Source organism: Enhydra lutris, unplaced genomic scaffold, assembly GCF_002288905.1.
Source record: "Enhydra lutris kenyoni isolate GAN:26980312 unplaced genomic scaffold, ASM228890v2 scaffoldscaffold23, whole genome shotgun sequence".
Taxonomy (NCBI): Eukaryota; Metazoa; Chordata; class Mammalia; order Carnivora; family Mustelidae; genus Enhydra; species Enhydra lutris.
The window spans coordinates 4,085,824-4,113,410 of NW_019154107.1; the positions used below are offsets into that span (position 1 = coordinate 4,085,824).

At 40.9% G+C, this 27,587-nt stretch overlaps 1 protein-coding gene across 2 annotated transcripts in view; it reads left to right on the forward strand.

Moving 5' to 3' along the window:
- The window catches only part of LOC111150495 (phosphate regulating endopeptidase homolog X-linked), a 204,913-nt gene extending 177,553 nt beyond the window's left edge, over positions 1 to 27,360 (forward strand). Inside the window, exons 16-22 of one of the 2 annotated variants that reach the window (XM_022507971.1) lie at positions 3,267 to 3,321; positions 8,529 to 8,596; positions 12,189 to 12,319; positions 18,858 to 18,923; positions 19,918 to 20,022; positions 24,365 to 24,441; positions 26,981 to 27,360. In XM_022507971.1, the coding sequence (XP_022363679.1) occupies positions 3,267 to 3,321; positions 8,529 to 8,596; positions 12,189 to 12,319; positions 18,858 to 18,923; positions 19,918 to 20,022; positions 24,365 to 24,441; positions 26,981 to 27,083 (605 nt within the window). In that variant the 3' untranslated portion in view covers positions 27,084 to 27,360. The remainder of the gene's footprint in view (positions 1 to 3,266; positions 3,322 to 8,528; positions 8,597 to 12,188; positions 12,320 to 18,857; positions 18,924 to 19,917; positions 20,023 to 24,364; positions 24,442 to 26,980) is intronic. The other variant, XM_022507972.1, reaches the window with a different exon arrangement.
- Positions 27,361 to 27,587: the final 227 nt, after the last annotated feature.

Consider the following 27,587-nt stretch of genomic DNA (forward strand, 5'->3'; position numbering starts at 1 on the left):
CAGTCTTATAGGTGTTAAATGAGTAAATACACGAATACTACAGTAAATATGGCATTTTCCCCTGGAAAGACTTGAAGTCGGCCTGTGGAAGTGGGTGCTGGAGGAGCTTGTGAGTTAGTGTGTCATGGTTGAAGGAGGGTGAGCTGAAGTTGGAAGGACGTTTGAACACCGGGCATGGGTGGCTGGGGCTTCTAACACACGCGGCGAACTGAGGTAACTAACTGGCCCGCGTTGGGATGTGTGAGTTTTGTGTATTCCTGTGTGGCTCAGTTCATTTAGTGCATTTCTTGCTTTCATCTAGCATTTCTGGAGCACAAAATCACACATAAGCAAATGTGAAATTGGGAGTTAGGCCCCAGTTTTTTCCCCAGTGTATCAGTCACCTTTGAGCAAATTTGCCTCTTCCAGGAAAGTGTTACAGCAGACCTGACTCTATGTACCTATGCATATGTTTATACATATGCTTTGCAGAAAAGGACCACATACACGACTGAATGCAGCTTTTTTGCTTAATATTTTTTTCTACTTAATATCTTTTAGTTTTTTTTTTCCCCATGTCAGCTCATAGTTACTTATTTTATAGAAGTGGCATTTAAAGCATTAAGAGGGGGCACCTGGGTGGCTCAGTGGGTTGAGCCTCTACCTTTGGCTCAGGTCATGATCTCAGAGTCCTGGGATCGGGTCCTGCATCGGGCTCTCTGCTCGGCAGGGAGCCTGCTTCCTCCCTCTCTCTGCCTGCCTCTGCCTTCTTCTGATCTCTGTCTGTCAAATGAATAAATAAAATCTTTAAAAAAAAGTGTGAAACTAGTGACACAGTGCTGAAATGGGGGGGGAGAAAAAAAAAAAAATGGAGTTGAGCAAAAAAAAAAAAAAAAAAACGCACAAGAAAAGCCTGTTGAAAAGGGAGAGAATTCCCTGTTTATTTAATTATTTTTTACTTCTACCTTTGTGAAATACAGCTTACCCACTTCCTGAGATAAGATACTGAGTTGGTGCTGTTGGGCTTTGATCTGTCACTCTGGCGGGCGGACACCTCCACACCTGCAGCTTACGCTGTGAAGCCATTCAGTTCAGCAACACAGCCGTAAGGGCGTCAGATTCTTGGTTGATCAGTGGAGGGTTCCCTGGCCCCGACAGGCTGAGCAGATCCAGCTGCCCCGAGGCACGCGATGGCCAAAGCCTGCGAGTCGGGGGACCCCTGACAGCAAAAGCCACAGAAACAGAGGAGCGTGCAGGTGTCAGATGTCTTCCTGTAAAGAGGTTGGCAGTGGACAGAAGTGCTTCCAGCGGCCACCGCACCAAGCAGGAACGCCGTAATGACTTCATAATTAGATCCCATTTGTTCATGATCATTGTTCTTATTAGGAAATATCATTGCTTTTTGATGATGTATTATGTGAGATGAGACTTTCATATAAACACTGATTTGCATATATATGTAATATATATTTGCATATATATCTCCAAGTTTGAATGACTTGCTACAAGTAATCACCGAAAGAGGATGGAATATTGATGTAACGATGCAAAATAAAAAAATCTAAGGCAATTTTAAAATGATGAAGATAAATATGATGTTGCCCCTTCAAAGTCATGTGTTTTCCTCTCTATGAAAGTAACAGGAAGAGAGAACTCCAGCTGGACCCACCTCTGTTTTTGCCATGAGGCTTTTGTCCCTTGAAATCTCAAACTGATATGAAGAAAATATAAAGAATGGGTATACGGAATTAACATTTCACTTCTAAACTAAGAATTTGCTTTCTCACCCTCGCTTCTCCTCCCAGTGTTGTAGTATCATCTCGTAGCTGGGGTGTAGACAGTAGACAGAATGTGGAGAGGAAGAGAGGGAAGAGAAAATATTTTAATCCTCAAAGAGCTTTCAGTCTCACTGGGGCTAGAGCAGTGGAGCAGGCGAGGGCATTGAAGAACGTGCTGCTCACTTGTCCTCGTCCTCTCTCTCTCTCTGTGGCTGTTGTGTCTTCTGTTACTATTGTTTTCATTCCAGATTGTTAAGACTTGGGAATGCAGCTCTCAGGATCAGCCCAGGGTGCCAGATCCAGTGGGGAGTTGCAATACCAAAGCAAAACATTTCTCCTGCTCATCTGCACCAAGCCGGCTACTTAATTTGCAAGGCCCAGTGCCGGATGAAAATATGGGGGCCCCCTGTTCAGAGAGCCAGAAGGAGTGCAGTTAAAGGTGCTCAAGTATGCAGCTTTGTCCTGCCTTCCGTGGCCTCTCTTTCTCTAGACTTGTCAGGTTTTTTATTTGTTCTTTAATGTCATTGTTGAGTTGTAAGAAAAGTCAACATTTTCAGCCATCAGCATAAGTTTACGGTTCATCTATATATTATGCAATGTCAGTTTTAAATGAAAACGTAGGAGCTTTTAACTTGTGTGTGGAATGACCAAAATTTTACAGTTTGTATTTTGTAACCTATACATGCATAGGAATTTTGTTCTTACCAGGCCAGTGGGAACACTGCCCAAAACTAACCCAGCAGCTTTGATGTTATTTCTTAATACATGTACATTCTACTCACGTTCTCTGCCTCTGGTTTACTGATGAGTAAGGGAGGACTGAAAGGAGAAGGAGCTGTGGGTCGTCCTGTCTTTCCTTTCCTTCTATGTAATTTTCAGTGTATGTGGTTGGCTAATACAGAGAAGTAGTAACTAAAGTAAGAAAGGATATGATAGGGTTCCTTGGTCATTCATGTTTCTTAGAATGCCACTGTCTCTTTTTTGGGTAATCAAATACTGGTTCCAATGGAAAGGGCCTCCGGAGGCCCCATCCACTCAGTCCTAGATGTCACATGCTTTGCTTGTACTTACTTTGCATCTCACTGGATTCCCACACATTGTGGGTCTAGTGGAGTTCTGCATGCAAGTGGGGCACCTAGAGGGGGAGCCCCTTTGGCCACATAGGATGTGTATCCATGTAGCTGGCCCTTTCTATATGAGGGAAAGCTGCTGGACAGCCAGAAGCCTCCTGCACACACTGTATGAAGGAGTCCGGTTCACGGCAGGCTGGACAGTGTCTACAGAGTATTCATGCAAAGTGATTTCCTTGAAACTAATGTGATGCCCTTATTTCAAACTCTGTTGAATTAATATCATTTTAGAAACAGTTGACTCTCTTAGAGTGCTCCTAGCTCCATGAGGAGGACCTTTCAGATGGACATTTGAAACTTCCAGGCTAAAGCTTGAACCAAGTACTCGTCATCGAATCAATCTCTGTATCCCTTACAATTTTGCCTATCTTTCTCCCAGGGTTTCCAGCGGGAGAGCTCCAGAAGCCTTTTTTTTGGGGAACAGAATATCCTCGGTAAGTAAATGAGTGAAGAATCCAGTTGTTGACAAGTAGGGGAGAACGTGCTGCTTTGGCAGAGAATAGAATATAAAGTCACAAAAAACAAAGCCAGTGATGGTTCAGCACAAAGAGGGGCATGGAACCCAGTGTGGGTCAGTCGCCCTTTTCATCATTTTAGGTACTTGTCTTCCTGCTCTTTCTCCCAGGGTGTATCTCTGGATAGGAGAGGCAACTTCTACACATGGAGCTTTCATTTTTATGCATTTATTCACTTGTGCATGGACTCATAGTGCAAATATTTAGACCTTAAAGGATTGTTGGGATTTGAATTGATGATAATGGGTCAAACACCACAGAAGAAATAATGTGAGAAGAGGAAAGGGAAGTGTGCGTAGAATAGCAAAGATTTTTAGTTTGGCTGGTCCAAGTAGTATATGAAGGGAAGTAGTGGAAAACACATCTGGAAAATAAGTTTAATATTTGATATTGGAGGGCTCTGGGTGCCAGGTAAGGAGCCTGGACATTAACAAGCAATAGAAAATACTGACGTTTTTGAACAAGTAAAGATAATCAGATTTGTCTTTAAAAATATAACTTGGGTAGTGATGCAATAGGTCAAAAATGGACAGTCTGTGGAGTTTGAGATATTAAAGGTCATTAATAGCAACAGATTGTAGACTTAAGTAATTCTGAATTTACATATATAGTGGGAATTCTGATAATATTCATTGTTGGTAATATCACACTTTTATTATGTGTCTTTATTTGCTCTGGTGCTTTAATACACAGAAAATTTAGTCTTGCTTTTAGAAGTTTAGTGTCTTTTGTTTTGGTTTGGATAAGTGACAATTTAAATATTTTGTAGGTTAAAAAACATATGGGATCACATACATATAAAAGTAAGAGAAATATGGTAGCAATATTTTGATTTGGACTCAAAACAGACCCTATGCAAGGATTTGAGTTTGAGGAGTTCTTATGGGAGATGACAGCAGAAAACATCAGCAGGAGAGTGGAGACGTGAGACAGGAGGGAAGGAAGCCAATAAATTGTGTGAGTTTTCTGTGGCTGCCATAATCATCACAAACTTGGTGGCTTAAAAAACAGGAATTTATTAGCTTATGGTTCTATAGGTCAGAAGTCCAACCTGTGTCTCACTGGGGTAAACACAAGATATCCGCACAGCTGCATTCCTTCCTGGAAGCTCTAGGGAAGAATCTGTTTCCTTGTCTTTTCTAGCTTCTAACTAGCTTCCAAACTAGCAAAGTTGCGTTTCTCTGACCATAGATCCATAGTCAGATTTCCTTCTGACTCTCCTTTTCTGTCTTCTCCTCCACTTGGAAGGACCCTTGTGATTATATTGGGTGCACCCAGATAATCCAGGATAATCTCCCTGTTTTAAGCTCAGCTAATTAGCAACCGTAATTCCCCTTTGCTATGTGTAATAACATCACATATCATGGCTTCTGGGTATTAGCATGCAGACATCTTTGGGGGCCATTATTCTATCTACCACGTACGTGTTTCAGAGCCAGTTACCACTGTGAGCAACTGGGGCTCAGTCTTGCTGGGGAACTGTAGAATATGCTTTAGCATAATCCCACTTTAGGGGCAAGGTTGCTGGGGTGTTGATCATCCAGTTCCCCTTCCCTCATTGATTTGAGGGCTGTCACCTGCTGTATTAACTCTCTGGCATTCCCCATTCTCGGCCACAAGGGCTCTGGTAGCCAGAAAAAGTCCTCAGGCAACTAGTTTCAGGTGTTGGCAGTTGGAAGATGTGGGATTGGTGTGCTCAAAAATGGTGAGTGCCAAGGGGACCAGGAGCAGGCATTAGTAAAGCTTACTTTAGGGAAGCACTCCATTAGCATAAAAGAAGATTCTTGGTTTGCTTTAACCAAATCCCTTACTATCATCCCAGGCCTCAGCTGCATAGTTTTTATTAGTGGTCAGGTATTTGGAATTGATTTTCCCCTATTATTCAAATTAAAAGCTTGCATTTATTTGTATAAAAATGAAGATCTAGGCTAAATATTCTCTAAGTTTCCTTCAAACTAAAAATGTCCTAGAACTCTGATTCTGCTTATCTTTAGCAATTCAGCTGAGCTTCTGTGATTGTGGTTATATACCTAGAGACTTGGAAAAAGAGTCTGGTTAGGTTTTGAAGTTACTGATTCAGTGAATTTGTTTATTGGGTCCATGAGCACGATTTTCTAGTCTAAAAGTCAGAATCATAGAAACCTAGGAAATAACATTAGTGTCTCTGGGTTCAACCTTATGCTGAGCCATATTTGATACTTTAGTGGGAGAGAGATTTGTGTTTTTTTCCTAAAGAGTTCTAGGTCCTCACTGAAGCCTTTCATCCTCTATTACGATATCTGCTCAATGAATAATTATTAAACATATTTTGGGTACTTGGCATTGGAAAGATGGAGATGCTGGAGACGTGGGAATCATAGTCCAGTCAGCTGGATTCCCATACATCTCTTTTGGATGGATAGCCTCCAGACCAGGAAGTGGGTATCCATTATGTTCACACTGGTCAGCTTAGTCCTTCCCTGAATTTGGGGTCTAATTCTGGGGACATTAAAAAGCGAAATTGTTCCTAGAGTAAAGAATCAGGATTGTAAGTAGGCTAAGACAACATCCCAAAGTGTTTGTTCCCCGAAGTCGTAATAGAGGTAAGTCACCCTCCCTTTTGTTTTGAAGCATAAGAATTTCCAAGAAGGCCTGTAAGAAAGAAACCTCTTTAAATGTGTTTAACTCAGAGGTTCCTAAGCTCCCTCTTTACCTTTGTTTTGGGAAATGCTGCTCTAAAATTCAGGGCTGAAGAAAAAACAATTGGAAGAACTTGAGGACACTTGAAGGGGAGCCTTCTAAGTGTCTTCACATTTTTGAAGGAGAGTTAAGTTGGCAGACAATTTTACTGTGTTCAGAGGGGTCAGAGAATATTCGGCTAGAGACTGTACGAGACCAACAGATCGAAGACGTAGGAAAGAGATTGTGGATCAGTGCTAGGGAGAGCTGTTTTATTTAGAACCACCTGAAGAGGGACCGGTCCCCACATGAGCTCCCGGTTATTAGAAATCCCAGGAGAAGTCCTAAGACTACGAAAACGGGTTTTTGTGGAGGAGGTCCGTGCCTCTGCTGAGGAGTCAAAGTAGATAACCTGAACGCCGCTTTTGAATCCGAGATTTTGTTGAGTGTTTGATTCAGGCACAGAGTAGCCCTCGCTTGGTGACAGTGTGAGATCATGGCTGCTACAGACAGCGGCCTGGCTGTCCTCTGGTTGATAGCAGAATCCAGGGCACACGTTAAACCCGTGGGGTAGTAAGAACACGAGAGAAATTGAGGAGGTGGAAAAATGGTCATTTTTTCTATTTCGTTTTTGGAACGCTCAATTTTTCTCTACAGCAGTCTTCTTGTTTCTGGCCAGCCAGTCCCATTTTAAAAGGCTTTTGCGTTTATTTATTTATTTTTATGGCACGCTCGTCTAATAATGTCCATTGATGAAATGGAAGGTGGGCCTTCAGCATTATGAAACATTATCATTGGAAGGCTCAGTCATATAAAATTACTTTTCCTTGTCTCCCATCCAAAGGATCACGATTATGTGACTGAGAGTGGGAACTTACAGTGATTCAGTTATTTTCTGAATTCTTTATTAACCTCTGCAAATAGGATGCTCATCAGAGCAGCCCCTCTTAAGGGACATTTATTGCAGTGCAGTTCCTATAAACTTCCAGTGTTCATGCCTTCAGCTCTCCAGTCACCAACACTGACCAGTGGTCATAGAGGCCTGAGGCCTGTACTCCGGGCTGAGAGGCATGAAAAAAAAAAACCAAAAACACAGTGTTACAGGCTGTATAGCGATAGCTCCTGCTGCAGAAGCTAGCACTATATAAAATTACAAGTTTGTCCCACACTGTCATGGGAGCTCCATGATTGAAATGCATAATTTTACTCTTACTTCCTTAATGAAGGTTTGCAATGATGTAAAAACAGTAGGAAGCGTTTTTTCAAATGCAAATTACCTTGCAGGGAAGAAATAACAAAGGAAAGAATTGCCACCGAGGGGAAAAATTAAATCTTAGAGCACTTCCTTGGGTATAGTTGAGACAAACAATTAGCATGTTAAGGATCATTATGTCCTGTAATAACATGTTGCTTCAAAAATTTTTGTTCTTTCCACTTATGGGTCCTTTCCATTTGCCGGGTGACTTTGATGTAGCTTGTCAGGAGCCAACTGCGAAATATTTTTAGCATAATTGCAAATCTCCGGAAGAATCCTCATAAGGAGGATTTTAAATCGTCTTTAATCCTCATCCACATGTTAAATAACTAAAATAAGTTACATGTGGACCTGTCACTTGCGTGAAATGGCAAAGTTAATTAACCAATGAGTTAAATCACTGCTACTTTCTTAGCGTGTACTAGTTACAGAGAATTTAGCAGTGATCAAGCACATAAGGGTATGGCCTTCCCGGAACTTGTAGTTGAGAGAGAACGTTCCAGACTCCCACACACATCCAGAAGCCTCTTTGCGGATTTCTTCATCTATCATTAATACGCTCTGTTTCAGTTACATATTGCTACCTAATAAGCAAGTGCGACCAAACAACCACTATTGGCTCATGATTCTGCAGTTTCCAAATCTGGTTAAGGCTTCAAGATCCTTGCCATTCACTCGTGACCTTGTCTGTCACTGAAGCAAGGGAACGTGACTCCCTTCTGAAAGCAGCGATCCCTTTTAATTTCTGTTCTGTTCCTTTTTTGTGATTACATTTGGGAAACAACTTACCTTTTAAGTCTAGAGTGATTTTTCAACAAGTTCTCAGATTAAAAAAAATAAATGGTATGTTTACTGACAGGATCATTTCAAACCCTGCTGCCACTTTGGATGTTTATAGATATAAACTAACTAGAGCAGAGATACAGAATCATAGAAATCTTAGGGCTGGAAGGGACTTTAGAAATGATCTCGTTCATATCCCTAATGTCATATAGGTCATAGCGACAGTGTTAGAATTTATTTTCTTTGCCCATTTCAGTGAGAAGGGTGTGTTTAGATTTTTTTTTTTACAGTTTTGTGGGTGTGGTTATGAAGTTGTTATTGTGGTTACTAGAAAACAGATTATCTTGGCTTTCATTGAAAAAAAAATCAAAGGATTATGCTCTGAGATTAATGCTTGCAATTTTCTTCAAATTATATATTTGTACTGCAGATCTCTGAGTTACGGAGCTATAGGAGTAATTGTTGGACATGAGTTTACACATGGATTTGATAATAATGGTAAGTGCTGGTTCGTCGTATGAGCTGCTGCTTTTATGATAATGTTGATCGTACGGATGTTAATTGTTGCTATTATCTTTACATAGTGGCATCATCATAGACTGAAGATTATCCAAAGCAGCATGGTTGCTGATTGAAAACTTTCCCCCATGTCTTGCTGTGATAGCTTGCCATAAATAAATAATTGTTCCCGTTGGTGACGGGATAACATGAAAGAAAAACCTTGTAATTTCAATGAAATTAGCTTCGCATTTAGATCAGGCTTGCTGTAGCTGCCATGATAGTTACAGGAATTGCTTCATAGCTTCTCCCCTTTGTCATTTCTTTATTCACCGTCATAAGATGCTCTCTCATAATAATCTCATATAATCAGTTAGGACTCTGGAGCTCAGCTGCCTGATCCCTTTATACTGTTGCAAGAATTATGCAACACTTAAGCTCTGTTTTTCTCTATGCTGGCATATATTCAGAATTTTGTTAGGAGGCTGTGCTTTCCTAATAATGTATAATATAGAAGAATGTGCTATGTATCCTGATGATATTTAAGCACAAGAGCAGAGTGGGACATAAACTACCAAAACCAGTGCCTTTTGAGAGTCCTCATCATTTTTGATGGGCACTCCTTTCTCCTTTACCATTGAGCATTGTTGGAAAGCCACAAGAAATCTCTAAAATTTATGAATTGGCAGCAAATTACAGTCAGGTGCATATCTGCACAATGATCTGCAGGCAGTTTCAAGGAGCTGGCTGGCACAAGGCAACATTGGATAGGCGGCCCTCTTTCTTCTGTGTCTGTGGTGTCTCCAGCATCCTTTCCTGGATGCCTACCCCAGGGCCAGAGACTCTTGGTTCTTCTCCTTCTGGACGGTTCTTCCTGGGCTCCCACAAGCCCTTCCTGAATCACCTAGGGTTTCTGCACCTCTAATCTCTGCCCTCCCTATTAATAAATGTAGCTGCCTTATAGTCATCTCAGTCTCCAGAGCTACGCTTTCTGTCTTTGCGTGTTCACTTTATCTAAGAGGAGTGTCTTAGCTAAGAAACTTAACCCAATAGTGATCTCTTGGTTCTGGGCCTTTCTTCCTGGGAAATTTATGTATAGTTGTCCCTATGAATCTTTTGGAGGCCTTCTGAGCCATTCTCAGAGGACATAATCTAACGACAGCAATTTCACTCCATAACCAGTACTTAGAACAGGGAGTTACATAGTTAACTACGTGCCCAGTAACTGTTTAATGATTGATTGGGTAGTGTATGGAGGACAGTGACTCCATGCTCTCCCAGGGGTGGTGGTAGTAGCATCCACCCTTGCCAAAGAGCTTTGGGTCATTTCAGTTAACACCTTTGCTTTGGGGCTGTCTTACAAGTCCAACGAAGAGTTCTTTCCATAATTAAATTTAAACCAATAGTAATCTTGAGTATGGACAATAGTCCAGATCTACTCAAAACTTTTTTTGAAGGGTGTAGACAAATGAATAGTGAGGCTATAACAAACAAACAAACAAAAAACAAACAAACAAAAAACCCACAACCAAACCAGAAACCAAAAACCAAAAACAAATAAGCAAACAACCATGTATAGTTATTCTTTTTTTCCATTATGTTTTGGAGATTTCCATTCTTGTTCCAAGTTCTCTTTTTAGAGCAACCTGCCTTGTCAAAGCAGGACAGATGGGCCTTCCATGCACACTGATGGCTGTGGAATGATTCATAATAGAGGTTTTATGTGTCTCTTAGCTCCTGGCAACCTGGAGGAAACACGTTCCTATAGGGCTGAGTCAGGGGCTGTGGTCTCATGGTGTGAATGACTCACAAGGCTGTGCCTATGGATCCGTGTGAATGACTCACTGGGCTGTTCCTATGGATCGTTTGGAATTTCACTGGTAGTGACGCTCCAGCTCCCACCATGGGCTTTCTGAATGAAGCCATTTCATTTCATAATCCAGAGAACATTATGGGTCACATCAGGTGAAAACAAAGAATTCAAGACTGGTTCACGGTGTGCATGCCATAAGTTGATGAATTTTATTTTTAAAATGTTCTTTGTTGCTCAGGAGGAAAGAACTTCCTCAAACCTCTTTATCAACCCCTCTTTTTACAATTAACATGTGACATTGGAGAGAAGGTGGGAGCTGCTCCCAGGCGTGACCCTTGCTCCTGGGGACTGCTTTTTCAAGGTTTTTTGAATTGAGGGAAAGGGAAAATGAATAAATTAGTTTCCACAAATAGTACAAATTTCTTTAAGTTCTTATTTAAATTCTAGTTAGTTAACATACTGTATATTATTAGTTTCTGATGTACACTGTAGGGATTCTACACTTCCTAACATCACCGGGCACTCATCAGGACGAGTGCCCTCCTTCATCCCCATCACCTGTCTCACCCATCCTCTCCCCCACCTCCCCTCTGGTAGCCAGCAGTGTGTTCCCTAGAGTTAAGAGTCCATTTACTAGTTTGTCTCTCCTTTTTTTTTCCCTTTTGCTCATTTGTTTTGTTTCTTAAATTCCACGTATGAGTGAAATCATATTTTTTTTCTTTCTCTGACTTGTTTCACTTAGCATTATATTCTCTAGTTCCATCCCTGTTGTTACAAATGGCAAGATTTCATTCTTTTTTATGGCTTAGTAATATTCCACTTTCTCTATAGACACCACTTTTTCTTTATCCATTCATCTGTTGATGGACATTTGGGTTGTTTCCATAATTTGGCTCTTGTAGGTAATGCTGCTATAAACATTGGGGTGCATGTACCCCTTCAAATCAGTATTTTTATATCCTTTGGATAAATACCCAGTAGTGTAATTGCTGGGTCATAGGGTAATTCTATTTTTAGCTTTTTGAATACCTCCATATTGTCTCCTACGGTGGCTGCACCAGTTTGCATTGCCACCAACAGTGCAGGAGGGCTCCTTTTTCTCCACATCCTCGCCAACACTTGTCATCTCTTATCTTTTTGGTACTAGCCATTCTGACAGATGTGAGGTGATACCTCATTGTAGTTTTGATTTGCATTTCCCTGATGAGTGATGTGGAGCATCTTTTCAAATCTGTGTTGCCCATCTGTATGTTTTCTTTGGAAAAATAATGCAATGCCTATCAAAATACTACCAGCATTTTTCACAGAGCTAGAGCAAACAATCCTAAAATTTGTATGGAACCACAAAAGACCCCAGATAGCCGAAGCAACCTCGAAAAAGAAAAGCAAAGCACAAGGGCATCACAATTCCAGACTTCAAGCTCTATTACAAAACTTTAGTCATCAAGACGGTATGGTTCTGGCACTAACCTAGATACATAGATCATTGGAACAGACTAGAAAACCCAGAAATGAGCCCACAAATACATGATCAATTAATCTTTGACAAAGCAGGCAAAAAAATAATCCATTGGAAAAAAGACAGTCTATTCAACAAATGCTTCTGGGAAACTGGACAGCAACATGCAAAAGAATGAAAGTGGACCGTGTTCTTATACCACACACACAGATAAGTTGAAAATGAATGAACGAATGACCTAAATGTGAGGCCTAAAACCGTAAAAACCCTAGAAGAGAACATAGGTGGTACAAATATCTTTTAACTTTCCTTTTTGCTAGGTAGAAAATATGATAAAAATGGAAACCTGGATCCTTGGTGGTCTGCTGACTCAGAAGAAAAGTTTAAAGAAAAAACAAAGTGCATGGTTAACCAATATAGCAACTACTATTGGAGGAAAGCTGGCTTAAATGTAAGTACAACTACGGTGTTTTGTGGTTATTTTTTCTCTTTTGGACATTACTGGTTTTAGACCATTGGTTCTCAGTGTGTGGTTCCCAGGACAACAGCATCAGCCTCTTCTGGAAACTTGTTAGAGATGCTAATTGAGTCTTACTTCAGACCTCTTGACCCAGAATTCTGGAGGGAGGGGGGCACTGGTCTTCTGGCAGTCTGTCTTTTCCCAAGCCCTCAGGTGACTCTGATTAAAGCTCAAGTTTGAGACTCACAGGCCTAAACATGAGTTCGTTTTTCTAGATTTAGATAAATGTAGAAAATCTTGTAGCAAACATACACCATACAACTCTTATGAATCTACGCTCCATATCATTTTTAAAAATTTCCTTCCAAATTACTATTTAATTCATTGAAATAAATCTCATTATTTTGAATTAATGACTCTGAATTGGTTAAGAGATCTTAGTTATAGAATTTTGAACAAAAGAAATGTCTTTCTAAGACATTTATTTTCTATTATACATACATAATACATGTCCATTAAGGCAAGAATGAAGTTTTATAGTTGCCATTCATGTGCATCACATTTTATTTCTTTCTTGTCTTCACCCCTTCCCCTCTTATCACTCTTCTCTTCCCTGCCTGTCATTCATCTTAATCACCCTGGTACACTGTTTCACATGCTCGCGAAGAGATAGACACACACCACAGGCCCCTTTATTGCATGGTTTTCAGTTGCTGCCTAGAAGTCCACAGTGGGGACGTAATCTAACATATTCACCAAACCTCTTATTGAGATAGGTCACGCTTTGTCTCCAGCTCTTTTCCCACAGTAAATGCTGCTGTAACAAAACCTCTCATTGTGTACATATCCTTTTTATCCATCTAGGATAGATTCCTACTGTCACCAAGAAGTTATAATATTCATAGTTCCACCAGTGGTATATGAAAGAGCATTTCTCTCTTCAGTTATCTTCTCACCAATGTATCAGAACTTTTTTTTTTTTTTAAATTAAAATTTTTTTTTTTTTATTAAGTAAACTCTCTGCCCACCATGGGGCTCAAACTCATGACCCCAAGACCAAGAGTCATGTGCTTTACTAGCGAAACCAGCCAGGTGTCCCTACAACCTTTTTCTTTTTCTTTTTTCTTTTTTTTTTTTTTAATTTTTTTTTATTAATTTTATTTTTTTAAACATATAATATCTTTTTATCCCCAGGGGTACAGGTCTGTGAATCGCCAGGTATCAGAACTTTTTAAAGATATTACAGGTGTTAGAATTTTGTCATTCACATTACAGAATTTTCTCCCAAATATATTAAGCATCCATTAGATTTCATGTATGGCATCTTTTGACATACAAAAATTAAACATTACTATAGGTCCAAAGATACCTATTTCTCTTAAAAAATAGGGGTGCCTAGGTGGCTCAGTGGGTTAAACGTCTGTCTTTGGCTCAGCTCACGATCCTGGAACTCCAGGATTGAGACCCACATCCCCATACCAGGCTTTGTGCTCCGCAGAGAGTCTGCTTCTCCTTTCCCTCACCCTGCTCAAGCTCTTTCTCTCTCACTCTCTCAGATCGATAAATTAAAAAAACTTTAAAAAATAGTTTTTGCATTTCCACCCTATATCATATATATAGTCTCTTGGCTTTTCTGGGAAGGTTTCTGTGGTTTTTAAATTTTATATTTAAATCTTCATGCATGTGAAACTTGCACTTTCTTATGGAGTTTTCTTCTATATAGATTTTATTTATTTATTTGAAACAGAGAAAGAGAACACAAGCAGGGAGGAGAGGCAGAGGGAGAAGGAGAAGCAGAATCCCCACTGAGCGGGGAGTGTGACCTGGGGCTTGATCCTAGAACCCTGGGATCATGTCCAGAGCTAAAGGCAGATGCTTATGACTGAGCCACCCAGGCGCCCCCTTTTTATGGAGTTTAATGTGAGAATTCTTTTCTTCTACAAGGATAGAGTTGATCCAACATCATTGATTAAAAGATATTTTTTCTCACTGAATTGAGTATTTGTCAAATTTTAGATTCTCCTATATATTGACATCAATTTTTGGATTAGGCATTCTGTTCTGCTGGTATGTATGTTCAGTTCTACACCAAGGTCTTATTACCATGGCTATATGGATTATTCTGGTATCTGTCAATACAAGGTCTCCCTCACTGCTCTTTTATGTGCTTGGCCATTCTCAGGCGAATATACTTCTGTATATGTTCCAAGATCATGTTACCCATTCTCACCCTGTCCCCCAAAGAAAATCCCATTGGGATTCTAAGTTAAATCATACTCAGTGGATGGAATTGATATTTTTTGTAATATAGTCTTCTTGTTCAAGAACATGGTATGCCTTTCTATCTGTTTGATTCCTGTTTTAAGTTTTCCAATACAACTCTACAGTTTTCTATATATACTTCATGTCCTCCACATTGTTCTTACTTCTTTTTTGTTTTCCTTATTTTGCTGGTTTGGTCAGGTTTTTCATATCCTCTCCGTACTATTAACTTTTTCTTATACCTTTTTATTGCATTTTCTGCTCCTGCTTTCATAATTATAAAAAATGGATTTCTCTCGTTGTATTTGACAGTAAGAGACTAGTAATGAAGAATTGTTGGTAGGGTATGGATCTGTAGGAAATCCTTACTAATCTAAAATATAGATGCACACACTGTATGCTCCTACACTGTACAGTCAGGGGGACAGCACATAACAGAAGCAAGAGAACACACAAAACTGTCTTGGTTCTCCTGGTTCTTCAGCCATGTTCAGCACCAGGAATGCCACTCCTTGTCCAGGCAACGAAACCAGAGGCTGTATCCTTGAATAGTATCTCCAGCTCTTTCATCACTGTTCTGGGAAGCCATTTATTTCTCTGCCCATATATTTCTTTAATATCTACAAGTAAGTCATGAGAAGTTCTGAAATGGGTGCCCCGTTTATCTATATTCAATGTAGGGGTTGTCACATTGTGAAAATCCATCTAGATTATATGTTGCTTCAGGAAGAGCTTAGGGGAGGGGTTCTAGAGTCAGAGGTTCAAATCTTGACTCAACCAGTTACAAGTTTTGTGAACATGGGAAAGTTCCTTGACATTCCTGACTCTTAGAGTCTTCATCTGTGAAATGGGTCACTGTTTCGGAACTCATTCATTTGTAAGAAGTACATGACTGAGACTATGTAAAGCACCAGCATCATGCTTGACGTGCAGGACGTGCTTAGTAAATTGTAGCTGATATTACTACTACTTTGCGACATACTCATAGGTACTCCATCCTAGGGGAAAACAAAGGCAAAGATTTGGGGGCTGAAAACCAAACAAACAACAATAGAAGAGCAGTTTTTTTTTGATGAAGGGAATACATATCTCCTGATGATTGTTACTGCAGGCTTGGGTGCTATACTTTTCGCCTACCTGAAACAAAGTTAATCCTCATACTAGTCCCGAGAGGTATACATATTGCTAGCCTGTTTGACATGTAAGAAAACCGAGACTCAAAGAGATAAAAACCCACAGTAGAGCCTAGATTAGAATTTAGATTGGTGTGATTTCAAGATCCATATTCTGGTTTTTTTTAAAAGATTTTATTTATTTATTTGCCAGAGAAAGAGAGAAAGATAGAAAGCAAGCACAGGCAGGGGGAGTGGCAGGCAGAGGGAGAAGCAGGCTCCCCTCTGAGCAGGGAGTGCGATGGGGGGCTTGATCCCAGGACCCTGGGATCATGACCTGAGCTGAAGGCAGACGCTTAACCAACTAAGCTACCCCGGCGCCCCTGAAGATCCATATTCTTGCCCCCTATATCATGCTATCGTTCTCTTCTTTTAAGTTCATTTTAGTCCTGGGTGGTGTGTTGGTGGGAAGACTATTCTACAGCATCCATATGGGCTAAAATGTCAGATACTGAGAGTGAATTCTGGCAAATGTGTACCTTTGTCACAAGGACCATAGAAAGGGGATGCCTGTGTCAGCATCCATCCATTCAACCATCAGGAGACAGTTTCAGTTTTATTCCCAGAGAAGAAAGGTTGACTTTCTTCGTGGATATAAGATTCTGTGCTTTATTTTCTGGCTCCATTCCTGGATGCCGGTCCCCTGTGCCTGAATCCTTGGCAGTGAACTGGAGAGGGCTCCAGCAGGGTGCCACAGAAGCAGACCATGAGCAGCTCGTGGGGCTTGGAGGCAAACCTATGACCATATGGTCTACTGAGGTGGTCTAGAGTGGGAGGAACCAAAGGGGGATGGCTACTCCCCAGACCTCCGATTTTGATAAAGCTTAGAGGAAGGAGATTAAATTCGAGTGTGAGTAGATGTAAACAGAAGCACCAGAATCAAGAGCAGTTGCAACATGACAAGAGAGCATATTATGAAGCAAAGACTCTGGAAACAAACTGCTTGGGTTTAAATCTGTGTGAAATGTGGGCAGTTCCTTTAATCACTGTTTTAAATCAAGTTCACTGGAAGCAAAGCCCAGGAAGGGATTTCTTAGGTAAGTGACTTATTTAGGAGGTAGTTTCAGGATAAACCTATAAGATGGTGGTTGGTTTCAAGAGAAACCTATAAGAGAAAACATGTTGGTTTCAGGAGTTTAGCCTCAGACTGATCCCATAGAAGGTTCTGGAGCCTGAATCGCACCACAGAAATCGTTCAGACTGGGGTAAGGGGCTAGGCAGTTCTCAGTGCACATCAGTTAGTTCTTGAGAAGTAGGGGATCACCTGCCAGGAATCTTCAGGTGAGGCGACTCCGCTAAGCTAAGGTTAACCTTCTTGAGCTAGGAGCAGTTGTAGGAATGGGTGTGTAGTCTGGTGGAAACGGGGATCTGGTGCAACACCAAAGACATGTGCTACACGCTCTGAGCTCTTCTTTCCCCATGTGTTAAGCAAGGTGGTGGTAATAGCACTTGCGATGGAGGATTGTCATAAAAGAAAGAATGTATGTCAGAGCAGGAGGGGAACTTCGGGGGACCGAAGCTAGGAGGGTCCTGGGTGATTACAGAAATAAATGTTGTCTGAAGAGTTGTTTTTATCCATTGTGACTGCTTGATACCTGGGTGACTGGCCTAGCTTAAAAGTAAAGAGTGCGTAGGATTCACGGCTTTAAAGTTGAGAATGGGGTGTGTACGTTTCCTGTTGCTGCCATCACAGATCACCACACACTTAATGACCTGAAAGAACACAAACCCTGTCCTGCAGCTCTGTATGTCCCACTCAGGTCTTAGCGGGCTCAAGTCGAGGTGTAAGCAGAGCTGCTTTTCTTTCTAGCTGCTCTGGGAAGAATCTGTCGCCTTGTGGTTTCTCACTTTTAGAGGCTGGCCACATTCCTTGGCTCCTGGCCCCTTCTTTCCTCAAAGCCAGCAGTGGCTGGTCATAGCTCACATTGGATCACTCTGACACACTCTCCTGACCCCCTATTCCTCTGTTTACACGGACCCTTCTAGTTACACTGCACTCTCCTGGGTAATGCAGGCTAATGTCTCAGGATCCTTTATATAATCATATTCTAAAAGTTCCTTTTGCCACATAAGGTAACATTTGCACAGGTTCCAGGAATTTAGGACATAGACACCTTGGGTGGGTGGGTGGGAGGCATTATTCTGCCCCTTAGGCAGGGATTGACAGGCTTTGTCTGCAAAGGGTAATTATGGTAAGCGTGGTTTTGCAGGCCATAGGTCTCTGTGGCAGGAGCGTGGCTGCGACAGTACATCCACGACTGGGCATGGCTGCATGCCAATAAACCTTGAATTATGCACACTGAATTTGAACTTGGTGTAATTTTCACATGCCACAAAATATTTTCCTTCTTTCGCATTCTCCCCACACCCCACCCATTGAGCCATGTGAAGTCTGATTTCACTTTGTAGCCTGTATAGAAGAAAGGGGCAGGTTGGATTCTGGCTTGTGGGCTGTATTGGTTTGGAACGTTTTTTGTCCTGTCCTATGTAGGGATTTCAGAAACAGTCTTCAAAGGTGTGGAGGAATTTTTTCACCATGCTTGGCCGATTATCCTACACATTGCAAACCTTGACCTTGTGGCCTGGGCTACTTGTGTTTGATCCCCCCCCCCCCCACCGTGAGAACTACCCTCCTTTTAATTTTTCATGGACGTTGCTAAGGTAAAATGGTGATGGTTCATGAAGTTTTGTTCCTGTGTGGATCGTAAATGTTTGGAAACACAAAGCACACCGAAAAGAATACTCAAATGATATGAATTAATCAGAGAAAGTAGTCTGTATTGACATTTCTACTTTTACTCCATTAAACCAGAGTCACTCAGAATATTGTTAACATTTTATTGGAGTTGGCTCAATTGGTGAGAATACAGAGGTGGGTGAGAAAGAAACGTGTAGCATAATAAAATAGAAATTATTATATTCAGAAGCACCTTGCTGGAGTTAGTTTGCCATCTCACAATATATTATGACTACCTGTGATTTAGTCCATGTAATTTTCTTTTTAAAATATGGTACTCTCCCTAGCTATCACATTTATGCCTCTTGCTGAATGATAGTTGGCTGACAAACACTCTTTTTTTCTTTTTCTTTGTTAGGTGAAGGGGAAGAGGACCCTGGGAGAAAATATTGCTGATAATGGAGGTCTGCGGGAAGCTTTTAGGGTGCGTATTGCAACATTTGCTGTGATTTTTAAAATTAAACTATTGAGTGCCATGTGAGTGTCCCTCAATTTACACTACAGACATATTCTTGAGGAGTTAGATTTCTGTCAATTCTGTGAATTTCTTTAAATAGAATTATATTTCCACATCAACTCTGTCCTACTTTATTATATGAATAGAGCTGCATTTCTCTTTTTTTTTTTCTTTTTGGGGTTTAAAGTCACCCTAAAGAATAATAAATGTTAAGAATCATGTATTTAAAGGATAGCTTTCAGTAGATGCGTTCACAATAATATCAAAACATGCTACAGAAAACTCCTCAGGGCTACGTTCATATGAGTTTTCCTTGAGTATACTGTCTCTATAGCCCTTCTTGCAATTTTCTCTTAAAATACCAAACTTCTGAATTGTGGCCAGAGGCTAGTGGTTCTCATATAGTGGGGGGGGGGCAGGTGAGAGTCCCTAATAATGTTTCCATCATCCACTGGTCCTTGGTTAAACAAGAAATGTAAGGATGATGTGGGAAGATTTTCAAAAAGGTAAATGCATTTAACGTCAAGACCAGAGTATTATTCTGAGGTTACACCCTTCCTGTATTCTGGTTAACATATATTTTCTAAAATGATGGTGAGTTTTCCCTTTTATTTGGAAAAAGAAAAATTTGGCCCCATATGTTAACCCCCACATTTGTTTCCACAGCCCTTGCCATTGCGTTAGGAAAAGAGTAACTTCTTGGTGGGGGAGGAATTATTTAACACTGCTTTGGCCCAGGGGCTCTGGTATCTATTGAGTGTAAGGTCTTCTCACAGGTGCAGCTGCCCCACTGTTAAGCTACACAACATTGATTTGCATTTCTAGGGGTTGGTTTGTTAAAGGAAAACTTGACAGGCTGCACTTTGTTCCTGGTGGGGGATCTATTTAGGATCTAGGCCCTGGATGAGAAAAGAGGAAGGCCAGCATTGCAGGGGATCACCCTTTCTGCTTCCCTCCCCAGGCTTACAGGCAGTGGATAAACGACAAGAGGCAGGGAGTCGAAGAGCCTCTGCTCCCAGGCATCGTCTTCACCAACAACCAGCTCTTCTTCCTGAGTTACGCGCACGTGAGTAGGCCAAGGAAGGGGCTGCAAAGATGAAATGCGGGATTTCGGCTTGTTCCCGTGGTCAGAAGTTCAGTGGTATAGCTTTGATTTTAGTTGAAATGTGATCTTGCCGTTTATTTTCAGGATAAATTTCACCTTTTAAATGTTCTGTGAGACATAATTAATGAACCAATCAAGTCAGGGTTTATCGGTGTTGTTTGTCAAGTGGGTGACCAGTCCTATCATAACCCACTTGGTATTTCTTTAATATATGCTGACTTCTTAATGTATGCACTACACTTTATAACCATTTCTAGTGATTCCTTCTTTGGCTTCTGGGACTCTGCCTTCTGCTGCATTTCTCTTTGTTCTCTCTCTCTCTCTCTTTTTTTTTTTTTTTTTTTTTGCCTCATTGGCTGACTGTATCCCACCACTTTCAACCTGTGGAGGACCCTCAAAGCTGCCTTTTCCACAGTCAGGTGGATATGTGAAGACTGCTTGAGCTGAAAACAACAACAAAACCAAGGAGAGTCATCTCACTCATTTGTGACTTTGATGGGCTTTCCAAGCGGAAAGCGAAAGAAGATGTGTACTAAAAAACACAAAATTCTGAGTTCAAGTCTCTGGCTAATGAGATAAGCGCCAGTTCTTGGTTGCTATTGGTTATCGCCTGGGCTTATGTCACAAACGTGTAGGCCTCATTTTCAAAGCAGGCAGGGATGAGCCAATGAAGGTTCTAACACATGGCTTCACAGTGGGCAAACATGTATCCCTAAGACCACGGTTGTTACCAGCACAGCCTTCTTTTGTTCAGTCTTCACTGTCTCCTCAGTAAGCTGATTCCTTCCCACATCTTCTCTGGTTGAGCCTGGCTAAAGGAGTCCCATCTTTCTGGTATCTTTTATTTCTTAAAGCTGACATGACAGCACTACATAAATGTTGCTTTATCAACATGACAGCAGCGTACCTGGAGTCACTGAAATGACCTCCCTTTTTAGTCTTCCTGTTGCTCTCAACACAGCCTGGTCTTTGGGTCTTCCCGGTTAGAAAATCTAGATTCTTCGCTCTTACTTGATTTGTCTGTCCTTGTTTTTATGACATGGGTTCCCAAAGCTGGATGTTTCATCCTTTTATCTTCTCTTTAGATTCATCCTCTCTTTCTCCCCATTACCCTGTATCTCATCCTGTGTAGAAGGCCCTTGAGCTCTCCTATTCTGCATTATCCCAACAGCCTTAAGGCATGTTTTTCTGCCTTTGGCGGCTTTCCACCACTATCTTACATGCCCCTGAAATACTACTTTTTATTTCATTACTGACCTGCTCAGGGACCTGCAGTGACTCCCACATCGAGGCCAAGCACGTGCAGCTGGCTCTCGTCATTGTGTCCAGTCTTATCCCACTCTACGCAGCCAGCTCTGAGTTTTTATGGCTGCGCCACACTCACCCTTAGCCAGGCAGGTGTCCTCCCGGCCACCCGGCAGTGTTAGGCCTGTTACTGTCTCTGGGGCGTTGCTTTTGATTTTCCTTCTGTAATGTGACCTCCTTCGTACTCCGCCCCCTCAGATGATTTAATCCTGTCGTTATCTTTCAGGCTCCATGTTGAGTTCCACCTCCTCCACATTTTCCACAAACTTCCCCAAGGACTCCAGTTCTCTCTTTCTCTCTCTCTTTTGAATCTCCAGCTCCTTTACACTTCTCTTCATCACTATGCAGTTTAGTCCTTAAATGTTCTCAAAATTTTGAGGACTTTTAGTTTTATCTCCATAGCTAATCTTCTGGATCCCTGTATTTCTTATGTATCCCCATAGCACCCAGCAAAGATGCTGGGTATATTGAAAATCTTGACATTTTTAGATGAATTGCTTAAAAATGGTAAGAGTAAGTAACAATTCAGTTAAGGAGGCTTTTTTTCGGAGGGGGGTCAGTACTGGGTCAGATATCTCAAAAAAACACACACAATATAGTTAGAATTTTCTAGAGCAAGGGTCGGCAAACTAGGACCCATGGGCCAGATATGGTCTGCTGCCCATTTTTGGTAAAACTCTTTTATTGGAAAAGAGCCATGCTCTTTCCTTTGTGTTGTGGGTAGCTGGTTTTGTGCGACAGTGGCAGAACTGAGTAGTTGAAACAGAGACCTTCTGGTCTGCAAAGCCTAAAATATTTAACGTCTTCCCTTTTACAGAAAAAATGTGCTGACCCTTGGTCGAGAGGACAAAGCACAATGTCCATTGGTTCTTCCTTCGGATGTTAACTTACTTAATTAAAGCCCATCTTAGTTATATCTTAGTTATATCTTTTTGTGTGTAAACTAATTGGTAGCAACATTACCCTCATAATTTTTTTAAAAGATTTTTTAAATTTATTTATTTGACAGAGAGAGATCACAAGTAGACAGAGAGGCAGGCAGAGAGAGAGAGAGAGGGAAGCAGGCTCCTTGCCAAGCAGAGAGCCCGATGCGGGACTCGATCCCAGGACCCCGAGATCATGACCCGAGCCGAAGGCAGCGGCTTAACCCACTGAGCCACCCAGGCGCCCCAACCTTCGTAATTTTTGAAATGTCTTCAAATAAAATTCCAAAGCATATCTGATTTATTTTAAACTAAAGAGATTTAGGGAAAAAAATGAAAAGCTATTTTATGTTACTAATGAGAAATTTATCTTGGAAGTTTTCCTACTGACAGAAGGAGGAGATTTTCAGTCTTTTGCACTTTGGAAGAAGTCTGCTTATAGGGAGTGAAGTTATTTTCCCTCCTGAAAGGATTCTAGGAAAACAGTAACAACCATAATGTGTTTTCAGAAGTCTCTTAAATGGTTTGTGAAGCAAAGACAGCGCTAAAACAATACCATACAATGATGTAAGAATATAAGAAGAAATAACACACAAAAAAGTGAGGTAATGGTGAATGTGGGAAACAACTTCAACTTAGCTAGCTTCTGAGGAAATGAAGGAATCACATTACGAAAGCGTCTTCACAGTCACATTCAGACTGTTTATCTTCATCAAAAGCAATAGCAGCATATCCGCTTTTCTGTTTCCTGTGTCCCTGTAGTTTGTGTTACCTGTTAATTATTTTTCCTCAGATATTCTCCTTATCTTTCTACTTCTCTCCGTTCCTGTTGATCCTTATTTAGTGGCCATTCATCGGCAACCTCCCTGGGGCCCATAAATTTATACTCTTCAAACTGATCTCTAATTTCCTCTGCCAGATAATTCTTTTAAAAACATGATTTTATCATTTTCTTGCTCACAAACAGTGTTTAAATATGGCTTAAATTCTTTAGCTTGTGGCTCAAGACTTCAGAAAACTGGCAACATCCTCTCTCTACCCTGGTCTCCCATCACTGCCCATTATGTACCACGCAGTCCAGCTACATGGAATGTCTCGTTTTTTTTTTGTTTTTTTTTTTTTTTTCCCCTCTCGGATAGGTCTTTGCTTCTATTTTCTTCTGCACTTGGAATGCACCCTGTCATTGCTTGTCTCCCAGTTCTTTTCATACTTCAAGATTATATCATGTTTCCAGACACATAGCAAGTCAGGATTGAGTAAGTTACGTGCAGGAGCAAGCAATACAAAGACAGTTCCTTTTGTGTTCATGCCCCCCATCCAGTGTGGGTTGAGAGAGGGGCTCTGCTCGTAGTTTTTACTCAAGGACCTGGGTTTTGGAGTCTTGATCTCAACACATGCTTAACATGTTCACCATTGGAGTAGGAAAGTGGTATGAGGAAGTGTACAGTGGACCTTCATGTGGCTTCTTAAATTGTTCTTAAGATGCTTAGAACTTGTGCTAGGTTTTTAAAGCTTCCACAAGGATGTGCTGTCTATCACTTCTGCTCACATTTCATGGATCAGAGCAAGTCATAGAGCTTTGCCTAACTTCCGTGTCTATGGAGAAGGGTCTTCGTATCCAAGGCTCTGACTAGGGGTGACACAAGCAAGGCACTTAGGGTGCAAAACACTCACTTCCCATGACCATACTCTGTAATAGATGATGGATTCATTTTTTTTTCCTGTTGGAGTGAGTATGGTTGAATTTGGTAAGTCCTCTTCCAAGCATTATATTATTTGAATTAATACATTGGTCGATTCCAGGACATATACAGTGTTTTCTTGATTTAAGAAATGTGTCTGGAAACTGTCCTAATTTACTCAAATTGTGGAATTATGCACAACAATAAAACCTTCTACACTGGGGATTAGAATAATAGATGCTGTTACTGGTGAAGGTTTTACCTGATCTACTAAAACTGTTTGTCATCCACTGAGTCTAAAATTACTCTTCAGTATAATTTGGAGCAGTTAAGGAGGTAGAAAGTGTGTAATTAGAAAGGAAACATAATTATTGGCATGCTTTTCTCTTCTAGGTGAGGTGTAATTCCTACAGACCAGAAGCTGCCCGAGAACAAATCCAAATTGGTGCTCACAGCCCCCCTCAGTTTAGGTAAATGGGCAAATCAGTGACCCTCTTTTTAAACCGTGCATGTCCTACCTCTTCCCTGATTCAGCTGTCTCAGTGTTATACCAAACAGGAGATCAGAACAAGAGCCTGTGTTGTAAACAGCAGTCTCTCCATTTTGCAGACAGAACTACTTGGCCAAAGAGAAACTGAGCACCTTTTCTTTCACTAGCAGGAAGCTAGTCTAGTCCGCATTCTCTTAAAAAAAAAAAAAATGTCCGTGGTAGGCCTTTGTTTCTAGCCCATTGCTATAACAGGAGATCCATGAGATAGTACAAGACTCCAAAGGTAATTTAGAATACAAATCATAACTTTAGTATTATTTCTCATTTATTATCTTCCAGTTTTTGCAAGGCCCCAGTCCAGGGGTGCCATGAGCACCATGGCTTAGTAAATGGGAATATTTGATTTATCCAACCACCTACGTTTTTTTGTGTGTGGGCACAAATGTCTCTTTCCTTCGACAAGGATGAGAGCTCACATACTGTACCTTAAAGCACACAGAGCTCTGGTGCATTTTGTGTTCTAGAGTATCCTGTTTCATGCCTCTTGTTCTTCCACACAGCCAGCTGGCAGACATGAATCAATGCCCGCTTTCCGAATAGCTCCGAACACAAAACAGGATGTATGGGGATATTTAGCTATTAGAATTCATATCTGAAGTCAAAGTGCTATGTTTTGGCTTTTAGTTTGAGTCATTTTTTGAAACCGTTGCTTCAAATGAAGGGAAAAGGATTATGACCTGCAATCTTAATTGTCAGAATGATGAAATAATAAATAAAAATAAAATTAAGGTTAGGGTATTTACCCAGCGCTAGGTTTCTAGCCCAGTTTGAGATTTTCTGTAGTTGGGGTCAGAGAATTATAATGGGGGCTATATAAGAAACTATAGTAATTTTTTATTGACCAATTCTTTCCTTAGAGCATGTCATACCTGGATATCCTTATGTTTAATGTTTAAATGAATCCATCGGCGCAGTGTAGGAAAATCATCTAAATTTTCTCCTCTATTTAAAAATCTTACTCCTAAAACCTTGCTTTAGAAATGTTTCAGAAATTGACTCTAAATTACCCGGGAGCATAAAAATCTAATCACAGTGTTAGAAAATTCTACCCCACTGGGCTAAACTGTCAAAAAATGCTGACAGTCTCTAATGAACTAAAATATGCTCCCACCGATGAGTTGTGCAGATAGAAACCACACAGTAGATTAATTACTTAACAGGTAAGATTTTTAGAAACTAATTTCCTTTTACTAACTAGTTGCCTGTAATACTGGATTTTGGCTGATAATTTACAGAGTATACTTACTAATTACCAGCTAAATTCTCTTTAGCATTTGCCCAGGGTGAATCACACTATGATATATGCATCCCTACTCATATATCCCAGCTAAAACACAGGAGGTTTGAATACAGGCCACTATATTCCTTCACATGCCCATAGGTCACATAGTCATTAGGGAAGAAATAGTAACTAAGAATGCTGAGTCTCTCTAGTCAACACTCTGAACATGCAGTTGAGTAAGAAATAGATGAGGGGGCAGTTTTTGCTGGCTTGTTAGTGATGTCTGCAGTAACTATAGATTTTGAGTACAGCAGAAATCACACAGTGGAAATAGCACTGCCAACCAAAGTGCTGAGTAGGAATCCACCGTCTTTACTGCAGTCAGGGAACTTGTAAGGACACCAGATTTTGGAACTAACTCCGGTAAAACATTGCTCATCAATAACGAGTAGATACCATTCATTAGTTTGTTGCCTGGACTGAATTCGAGGTAAATATGAACCTTCAAATGTAATAGGAATGAAACGAAAGTGTTTTTGTAGATTGGGTGAGGTCTTAGGTAGCAACGACATGAATGAATCTTACAGACATAATATTGAGTGAAAGAAGGCGGGAACAACAGAATGCGTACTGTGGAGTCCATTCATACGAAGTTCAAAAACAGGCAAAACTAATCAGTGGTGATAGAGGTCAGACTGGTAATTATCCTTGGAAGCTCCATTGGTAGGGCACACGATGGAGCCTTCTAGGTGCTGGAAATATCCCATATCTTGTTCTGGGTGGTAGAAACATGAGTATACACACATGAACAAAATCAGTGAGCTTTACATTTCAGGTGTATGCACTTTATATCAGTTATACCTTCCATAAAAGTTAAAAAAATAGAAAGCCCAGGTATTGGTAAATCTAACAGTTTATAGGAATCTGTAAATTTATAGGACTATACAATCACATACATGATTTATAGGAATTGTAAATCCTACAGTTGATAGGAATTTGAGGGTATTGGGAAGATTAATCAGGGCATTTGTCTGACATTCAGGAGGTGCTGGTTCTAGTCTCAGCTCTGTGAATTTCTTTGGAAATTTACTTCTCCCTTTTGGGCTTCAGTTGTCTCCCCTGTAAACAGATGAAAAGAATGCAACATCCCTGTGAGCAGTATGCTGTTACAGTTTTTTTCCAGAACCTCTTGAGATGGAAGAATTAAATGACATGAGCTGTGACATATCTTTTCCAGGGTCAATGGTGCAGTTAGCAACTTCGAAGAATTCCAGAAAGCCTTTAACTGTCCATCGAATTCCACGATGAACAGAGGCCTGGACTCCTGCCGACTCTGGTAGCTGGACCGCTGGTTTATGCCGTCCCAAGAGCCACGCAGTACCAGTAGAGGCCACACGGAACGCTCGTCGCCACTGCTGTCAGCCTGTATTCCCCGCCCCACCCCCCAGGACTCCAATTTTTTAGTGCATCTTCCATATTTGGGTGTTGGTTGGATCAAAACAGTATATTCAAATTGTAGGGCTCAAAAAATGGAATCTAAGAAGGGATCTCAGTATGTTTCTTTACAAAACCAGACTAACAGAAATAAATCTCTAGGCTACTTTTGTTAAAACATTACCTGCTAAATTGTTGCTCTTGCCCATTTTTAGTGTGGAAACAGCTAGGTGGTATATACCGTCTTAAGCCACAGCTTCGCAGGGACCTAAGCATAATGTATCCAGAAAAAAATTCGGTCTATTGAATGTGTAACCCTCAATGACGAAAACATGTTCCTGGAACACCTGGTAGGTCTTGCTGCTCTACGGAATGCGCTGCTGCTAGGTTTTGCGTATCACCATCAACCA